Here is a 9,160-nt window from a genome sequence, read left to right as displayed (position 1 = left end):
TTCCAAGCACCAAGTTCTGCCCTTCCCCAGCTCGCCTGTTTCCGTGGGCTGTGGGTAACACTGATTGGTATTGATGCAGGGTGAGAAAACACACCTCTGTCCCACTGCATGTGAGATAAAAGCAGGTGGTTCTGAGCACCCTGATACCGATGCCCCACCCCAGACATCGTGGACGTGACCCCCAAAATACCTCTGACACCCCCCAACAGATTGTAAGAGAAAGACAACTCCCCGGCTTCTGCTGCAGAGCTGTCCTTGGGCTGTGAGCCCCCCCGCCCCGATCGGGACAGTGGGCCAGAGCCCAGCTGGTGTCAATGGGACGTAGCTCCACTGATTTACCCAGTGTTGGATCTGGACCACGGTTTGCAGAGGCCCCGAGAAACACTGCAATGCCCCCTCAGTCCCAGGCTCCGCTCTCCCAGCCTGTCGCACGAACTGAGCTTTGTTCCCTTCCGTTGCCCGTTATCTGGAGACCAGCTAGCCAGGGGCCAGGCAGTTATGAAACATCACACCGAGAAAACAAAGCTGGTCTTGAAAGTTTTCTAAGAACCAGGAGAAGAAGGAAATGACTCAGCCCATGGGGAGTGGAGAAATAACAATTTGCAGAGAAAGATGTAGACATTTAACAGTCTTGCTGGTGCAGGCCAGAGGCCGTTCGGTGTGGGGGGGTGGTATGTGACCACAAATGCCCCCCCAGATTTGCTGTTTAGCTTATACGGACCATGCTCACATGGACTGAGCATGCTGGATAGCACTGCTGAAACCTGCTGCCCTCATTCTGTGCCCCCACTATGGGCAGGCATGGGTAATCTCTGCCGGTGACCCTCAATCCCGTCCTGCAGACCCACCATCCCAGTCCTGGACTCAGGCCCTCAGAGAGCTCCGTTTGTGCTCCCTAACATCTGACTCTGAGAACTGTTTCCGTTCGTGACACGGCCGTGTGTGCGGACACACCTTTCACTGCCAGGGAGACAGGGAGATGTCCCTGCTCAAATGCTGAGCTTGTCAGTCAGGCCTCAGAGCTGACAGCCTGCTGCAGATGGGAGGGTTTTACCCTCCAGGCCATTGCCACTGTGGGTACGTCAACTCCACAAAAAACCCCACGGCAGCAAGTATCAGAGGCCAAGTCAATTGATCCCTTAGGGTGGACCAGACTGGACACAGCCCCAGCTGTGCAGAGCCCAAGACGCTGAGTGTCTGCAGGTGTTGGGGGCCCGTCCTTTCTTCCTGCCATGTGGCTGGGTGTACATGCCCCAGGACAGCCTCGCACCCACCTATGCACTGGGAACCTGACCCTAAGGTTTCCTGTCCCCACTCAGCTGGGGCTGCAACCCTTCTGGGCCCAGGCAGAACTGCCGCCCCCTCCTTAGACAGGCCATGAAGATGCTGCTTGTGGGCGATTAGAGGACGTCCTCTGAGAGAGAAGAGGGGGTTCTCATGCTCTGTGGGTGCTGTCTCAGTCGTATTAGGGCACCCTGAGGGAGTGGGATGGTGGAGGAGAAGACCAGGGGGCTTTATACATTTAGGGATCATGTCTTCAAGCTCTTCTCTGCAGCTTCGTGGGCTCAAAATGTCCAATTTACCACAAGAGAAGCCGAAATTCGCAGGTGATCCCATGACTCCTGATGCTGGGGCTTTACGAAATACACCAAGGCATTTCAGGAGAGCTTGGAGCTTGATGGAGAAATGGGGCCGGGGCCTCAGGGCAATTTGAAGCCACTTTCTGGGGCCCAGAATTGTAGGCGCGTGAGATGTTCAAACATCTGGACAGCCAGAGTCACATTTCCAAGTGGTCACCCCTGTTGTGTGGGGACATTTGCACCGCCTGTTTAGGGCCTTCCCCATCGCCCATCACCATGGTATCTGTGCTCCCCCATATCCACCATGGGTGGACTATGTGCTCCACATCCTCTGGGAGAATTTCTGCCGTGGGCTCGGTGGCTGGGCTACAGGAAGTCCCAGCATGGCCCCCATCCCCTTCTTACTGCTCTGAGACGCACGCTGGGGCAGAAGCGGGGAGCTGAGCCAAGCCAGCGGGTGACTCAGCATCGGCTGCAGTCCCCACTAGATGAGCTGCTGGAGCAGAGGAGACGGGCGAACTCCAGATGAGCCCAGCACCAGGTGAGAGATGCCCCGTCCCAGGCTCCTTCCCCTCGAGAGAGGTTATTTTCCAGACCCAGCTCCCTCCCTCGTGCCCCCATGTGTCAGTGGAATGATGCTGAGGTTTCTGAGGGTGTGTGGTCCCAGCTCCCTGCGAGGGGGGTCCCTGTGTGTGGTCCCAGCTCCCTGCGAGGGGGGCGCGTACGTGACCTGTGGTTTGCTGCTGGCTCTATAAATCCCCCAGGACTGGGGCTTGAGCACTGTCACTTTCCCCAGACGGTGACGATGCTGATCCTGATCCTGCTGCCGGCGGCCTTTCTCCTGCCCCCCTGGGCTGGGGCTGGTGAGTGCGGGGGCATCAGGGATCATGGGGAGTAGAGCCGGGAGCTCCTCTGGGCTGTTTGCAAATCCTGGATCCTCCCCAGAGTCAGATGCTTCTGCCAGGGTGATCGCTGGCTCCCAGGACCTGGCTAGGGACGGGTTTGGAGGTGGGGGTGAAGGAGTCTGGGTGGTGGAGCTGGTACTGAGATAAAGCCCCCGAGAGACACACAGAGAGCTTGAGAGCAGGAGAGAGACACTGGGGTATCTTAAGTGGGGACTGGGAGCCAAGACGCCTGGATTCTAGTCCCTGCTTGGGAGTGGGGTCTAGTGATTAGAGTAGAGCTTGGGGGTGACAGCCAGGACTCCTGGGTTCTAGCTCATTCTTCCTATGTCTGTGCTGTCATTTTAAATCGAAGTTCTTTAGGGAAGGGACTGACTTTCCCTGAGGGTCTGCGCAGCACCCGGCAGAACGGGGCCCTCCTCTGGGTTGGTGGCACCATATGCAAATAACAGCACCAGACTGTCAAAACAGCCTCCTTCATATGGACGTCAAACTAACATCCATGAGTCGTCTGTTAAAACGTTCAGATGTGAGCTGCACACAAACTTGTATGGCTTTAATTAACCTGATTTTAAACCACATCTGTAGTTCAACTGGGTCAGCTCTGCCTGTGGCTGCCCTGATATTGATTTAAACCTGGCCAAAGCATCGGAAACTTCCCAGGGGCCAGTTAACCTCAGAGAACCAGCCTTCAACCCATACAAGTGTCTCAGGACGTGCATTTGCACAAGGTTAAAACAAACCATGCAGTCTGGCAATTCCTAAGTCCTACATCCCTCTGATGGTTAGAGACCCTCTCACTTCCACCTCCATCTATCCCTGCCCAGTTTATCTCCATTTCTTCTTCTGCCTACGTTGTCCTTCAGCTTCACCAGCTCTTCCCTGCCCCTCCTGTCACCTCCACCCTGATGTCTTTACACCAATTGTCTAGCTTTGACTTCATCCACCTGGGCTGAGATGTGTTCAGAGTTGGTCTGAAAAGTTTTTCCCTGGGAAATTTCAACTTTTCAGTGAAGACCCCCAAAGTAATTTGTTTTTCTAATAACTTTTTATTATTTTTAAAAGATATATAGAGAGAGTGAGAAAACAAACAGCAAAATATACATAAACTTCTCATAATGCATAAACACCTCATAAGATATTAAGTATTTGCTACCTCACCTTAGCTAGGCTTCAAATATTTAGTTATCTATAATATGAATGGTTAGAATATCAATCCTTTATTGTATTCCACAATTTACAAACAAAATATGCTTTATAAAAATCCCGCTAGTTAAAGAAAAGTTATTAAAGTAAGATGAAGGCTAGAAGCAAAATTCAAATGAGAGGGATAGATACAGGGAGTGGAAGGAAGTGGGTAGGGAAGCGGGGTGGTGAGGTGGATCCATGCATTTGACAAGATGATCAGATACTTCAAGGAAAGCATCTCATAGTACTCCTTTTCTTTTTGCGAATACAGACTAACACGGCTGTTACTCTGAAACTTCTCTTGGGAATCTCTGTAACAGTCGATAGCTCTTTCCCTTGGCAGCCAAGCTGAGGATGTCTACGCTCTAATCTTTGATTGTTGGTTGTTTTTTGGATTTCCGTTTTGGCGGTACTTGCTTTTCACTGCTGTTAGTGCTCTGCTTAGCCAAAGTCTTTCTGTTTTATTCTGCTTCCAGTTAACACCCACTAGGTTGAAAATTACAGGTTTAATTTTATTTGATGGGGGGGAAAAAACACTGTCCCCTTCAGTTCTGCCCAAAGCCTACTGGTCTATGAGCATATGGGTGAAGTCAGCACCTTCTGTGTCACAGCTGACTTAGCAGCACGTGCATTGAACAGTTGAAGAGGGGTCCAATGCATCCTCCATAGGATTTCCTGTGGAATTCATCTTAAATGTAGCTCCAAGGAGCAGTTCGGAGCATGGGCTACAATTTGTTTCCGTTTGGTTAGCAGAAAATTATTGGCCTAGTTCCTTCTCCCAATGCTTTTTCAGAGGATGAGTGTTTAGTTCAAATTTGCTGGCCAGGTCTGCATAACGTTGCCATAGATCCTGGCAATCTTGGTAACATTTGGAGAAACAAAAGCAGTAATGGCTGAAGGGCTGCGAAGGCAGCAGGGCTAAACAGATGGGGGGCAGCATGTTTCCCTTTCATACCTTGCCACTCCATCTTCGTCTGTAGTGTGACCAAAATTAAAATTGTTTTGGTGACTAAAAACTCACACATTTTCAGCTGAAAACTGGCAAAAACTGGGGGGGAAATAATCAGTTTTCAAAAAAAAAAAGCCAAAATGTTTGAGGAGAGGAGACGCTTTCTGGGAAACTTTTCATTGTCTAGACAATCCGATTTTCTGTACAAAAGCAGTTTGGAGGGGCAGCTTTGGACCAGCCCTGGATTGTCACTAGGGGTTGCTGGAGAAGGTGAAATGTCAGCAGGGGACCTGTCAGTGGCATTCTGGCTGACGTTGACACCCAAAGCCGTTACCTCAAGGCAGTGCGATTACTGACCCACTCCCGGTGCGTTTTGCACCAATTCTCCATCTCGTGAGGTCAGAGCTTTAGATTTACCCTCCGGCCCCATGGGGTGTCCAGTCTGGGGCAGAGCTCAGGATGCGAAGGATGTGGAAAAATTGGAGAGAGTCCAGTGAAGGGCAACAAAAATGATTAGGGGTCTGGAACACATGACTTATGAGGAGAGGCTGAGGGAACTGGGATTGTTTAGTCTGCAGAAGAGAAGAATGAGGGGGGATTTGATAGCTGCTTTCAACTACCTGAGAGGTGGTTCCGGAGAGGATGGTTCTAGACTGTTCTCAGTGGTAGAAGAGGACAGGACAAGGAGTAATGGTCTCAAGTTACAGTGGGGGAGGTTTAGATTGGATATTAGGAAAAACTTTTTCACTAGGGGGGTGGTGAAACACTGGAATGCGTTACCTAGGGAGGTGGTAGAATCTCCTTCCTTAGAGGTTTTTAAGGTCAGGCTTGACAAAGCCCTGGCTGGGATGATTTAATTGGGGATTGGTCCTGCTTTGAGCAGGGGGTTGGACTAGATGACCTCCTGAGGTCCTTTCCAACCCTGATATTCTATGATTCTATGATTCTATGGGGCAGAGTTCCAGGCACAGGGATCCCCCAGGGAGAGCACCACAGGGGGTGGTTTGAGGCTGTGGGGACTCCCCTTTGGGATGGGGAGCTCGGTCCCAGCTCGGCCCAAGGAGATGATGAGACTCTTTATATGAACCTGGTCCCCCCAACAGGTGAGATCATCGGAGGCCGGGAAGCCCAGCCCCACTCTAGACCCTATATGGCCTGTCTGCAAATAAAACACGGAGCCATGAGTTTTCGCTGTGGAGGGTTCCTGGTGGCGGAGAACTTTGTGCTGACGGCCGCTCACTGCAATGGAGAGTAAGCGCCTCTGTGCTGGGGATGTCGGGGCAGGTCGGGGTTAGCGGGTGATGGGGGAGCCGGGAGCTCTGGTGCTGTCACAGGTTGCAGGGAAGGAGCAGTTAGTGTGACAGGCTGGGAGAGCAGAGCCCAGGGGTCTGAGCTGCTCAGGGGGCGTCGCCATGTCTCTAGGGGCCTCTGCAAACCATGGTCCAGATCCAGCTCTGGGTAAATCAATGGAGCCACAGCCATTGGCACCAGCTGGGGTCTGGCCCATTGCCGAGATGGGAGAGGGAGGGGCTCAGAGCCCAAGGACAGCTCTGGGGTGGCGGGAGCTGGGCATAGACCCCTGTCTGGATCTAGCTGGGAGGGGTCCCCTGGCTGGAGGGGAGCTGAGACCCAGGGGTCAAGGGGAATGAAGGCGTCTGAGATCAGTGCCTGAGTGTCCCATGCTGCCCACAAGATCAGTACTTATGTCAGACCAACATGTGCCCACCCCCCACTTCAGTACACTCCTGCCCCAAGTGCCCATGTCTTGCTCTTGGCTTTTACAGCAAGATCAGTGTGTGCCTGGGAGCCCATGACATTAACCAAGGGGAACCGAGCCAACAGAAACTCTCCGTGCGCCACCAGATCCCCCATCCGCAATACAACAGAGAGACCCGTAATAATGACCTCATGCTGCTGCAGGTAACACCCCACCCCATCACCCCTCCCGCAGTGACCTCACACTGCTGCAGGTACTACCCTCATCCCATCTACATTGGCTGTAGTTTCTCTCTTCTTGGATTCTCTCTCTACCCATCATCAGCTCTGACCTTCAGATTGACCCTGGAGCTTGTGTCCTCTCTTGTTTGTAGCTGGAGCACAAGGCAAAGCTCAATGAACAGGTCGGGCTCATCCCGCTCCCCCTGGCTCATCAGGGAGTGCAACCAGGGACCGTGTGCAGTGTCGCCGGCTGGGGCCAGACGAGTGCACAGAACAAGGAGCTCCCCCATAAACTCCAGGAGGTGGATTTGAAGGTGCTGGATGATCAGACGTGTCTGAAGTATCCTGGTGGGCCATATTCTAAATATAACAGCTACACGATGATGTGTGTGGGGGACCCAAAGGAGAGTAAAGCCTCTTTTAAGGTGAAACTCCCAAGCGTCCTTGATAAATCCTTATTATTAACGAGGCTCCTGCTGTTGCAGCTGGGCCCACAAGCTAAGATCAGAGATCAGGCCCTGCTGCGCTAAGTGCTGTACGAACCAATGGGAAAATATCTGGTCTTCTCTCGGGGGGTGGCGGGGGACAGAGACTGACTGGGAGGAGTTGGGGGTTTGTTGAGACAGGCTGGGCTGTGGGGGGGCCCAAGCAGAGACCATCTGGGTAGCAGGGGGGGTGTCACTAAAGTGTCCACCAGTGTTTAAAGAGCAGTGGGAAATGACTCACTGAGCTTTTCACCATCTGTGGCTTGTTTTGTTTCGCAGGGTGACTCTGGGGGCCCCCTGGTGTGTGGGAAAACAGCCCAGGGCATTGTCTCTTGGGGGCCTATAAGTGGGAGCCCCCCAAGGGTCTACACAAGAGTCTCCACCTTCATCCCCTGGATACAGGCCACGATGAGGAGGCTGCAGCTCTGAGCCGTGCTGGGAATCGCTACATGGGCTGGATCTGCGCCGCTTCTGCCCTTTGCATTGGCCCAGATGCAGGGCCTGCTTTGCAGAGGGGCTGAGTCCCCCAGGCTGATCTCCCCCACCCCAGACACCGCTCCTCTTAGGCAGTGCCCCACCCATGAGCATCAAGGCAGGGAGCCTCGGGGAGTTAGGAGCCATGTTCAATTCGAACTCCCACAACTCCCTTGGCAATCCCAACCCAGGCCCTTAGGCTGCGTCTTTGCTAGGGAACCAGCTGGTTTATTTACCCCGGGGTAACGGACACGATCCAAACCCTGGGGCAGACCCGGCAGTTTGTAGCCCTCCCCCATGTCAGCCAGTTGAGTGACCGTTTATGGGAGATCCTCATCATTACCTGACCTGCTAACTTCTGTTAAAACTGCAGCCTGCCCTATCCTCACTGGGCCTTTTCCACATGTTATTTCCCCCGGGGTAGCCACCGCCCATTCCAAAGACACCTGTTCCCAGCACCGACAAGGAGAGTGGGAGTTTGTTCATGGGAAGGGAAATTGGGAAATTATGCACCTAACTGATTTCAGCTGAAATGACAGCTCTGAACACCTCCCCCTAACCTCCGCTGCCCTGCCCATCCACGCGGCCTGGTGCATTTCGCTCGCTGCTTCTTAGCCAGCAATGAGTAAAAATGAAGTTGCAAAACAATGAATTGGTGCCTTCCTGGGAACTGAATGAATGCCCCCCAGCCTCGGACTCCCAGCTAACTTGTACCTAGCAGGTGTAACCAGGGTTTTGGGCCTGGTGGTGAATTCACGCCCTGGGTTTGAGTAATTCATGCCGGATCTGCTAGAAAGACAAGGAAAATCACCAGTGAAAAAGCAAATCACTGTGTGACTGATATTAACTCTGGTATCCCACCACTGACACCTAGGCCAACTCCCTGCCAACAGGAGTGCACTTTAGGCCCACTGGAGGAGAAATCAGTACCAAGGTATTCTTAGTTTCTCTTGTACGTCATTCCCCTTCCACTCTGCACCTGGCCAGTCCCCTCTATCAGGCATCTCAGCGCAGATTCAAGGCCTGATCCCAAAGAGACTCTGTGTGTCCTCCCAGCCTGACTGACTCTAATCAAGGGCTATTCAGGCAGGAGGCAAACTCCATTGCTATTTGCAACAGCTCCCCTGCAAAGAAAATGTATCACAAACCTAGCCCAGTGCAGCAGGGATCCATGGACCAGCTCTGATGCTCTGGGAAGAGACTGGGGACAGGGGCCATCACTGTGTTTTGTGTTTGTACAGCACCTGGCACACTGGGGTCCTAGGCCATAGCTCAGAGTCCACCTAGGTGTTACTGCAATACACCTAACAAGTCACCTACAGTGGCAATGGGATTCTTTGCCATGACTGGGTCTTCTAGGCGCTACCATAATACACCTAATAAACAGTGTACAGCACCCAGCACAATGCAGCCCTGGTCATCTGACAGTCCTGGACCTGCTTGAAGTCTCAGGTTGGACGCCAGAAACCAGAGTCACCCCAGGATCCCAGCTCAAGCTGCCATCAGATCTGCAGGTGTCACAGCACTGAGCAGTGTGGTAAATGCTGACAAAGCCAGGGCAGGTGCAGAGAGCAAGCTGGGGCACTTAGTGAGCTGGGCCCAGTCACACCCCAGCGGTGAGAATCCAGCAGATGCAGCATTCTC

General features: G+C 52.8%; 1 protein-coding gene across 1 annotated transcript; it reads left to right on the top strand.

The window, feature by feature from the left end:
* The first annotated feature begins 2,385 nt into the window (after positions 1–2,385).
* LOC140897074 (mast cell protease 1A-like) lies at positions 2,386–7,471 on the top strand. Its single transcript, XM_073309354.1, has 5 exons — positions 2,386–2,443; positions 5,723–5,870; positions 6,404–6,539; positions 6,710–6,982; positions 7,322–7,471. Exons 1-5 carry the CDS (start codon positions 2,386–2,388, stop codon positions 7,469–7,471), a joined length of 765 nt encoding a protein of 254 aa, XP_073165455.1.
* Positions 7,472–9,160: the final 1,689 nt, after the last annotated feature.

This window comes from Lepidochelys kempii, chromosome 13, assembly GCF_965140265.1.
Source record: "Lepidochelys kempii isolate rLepKem1 chromosome 13, rLepKem1.hap2, whole genome shotgun sequence".
Lineage (NCBI taxonomy): Eukaryota > Metazoa > Chordata > Testudines > Cheloniidae > Lepidochelys > Lepidochelys kempii.
Note: the sequence above shows the minus strand (reverse complement) of the source record. Positions and strands in the feature narration are given on the sequence as shown.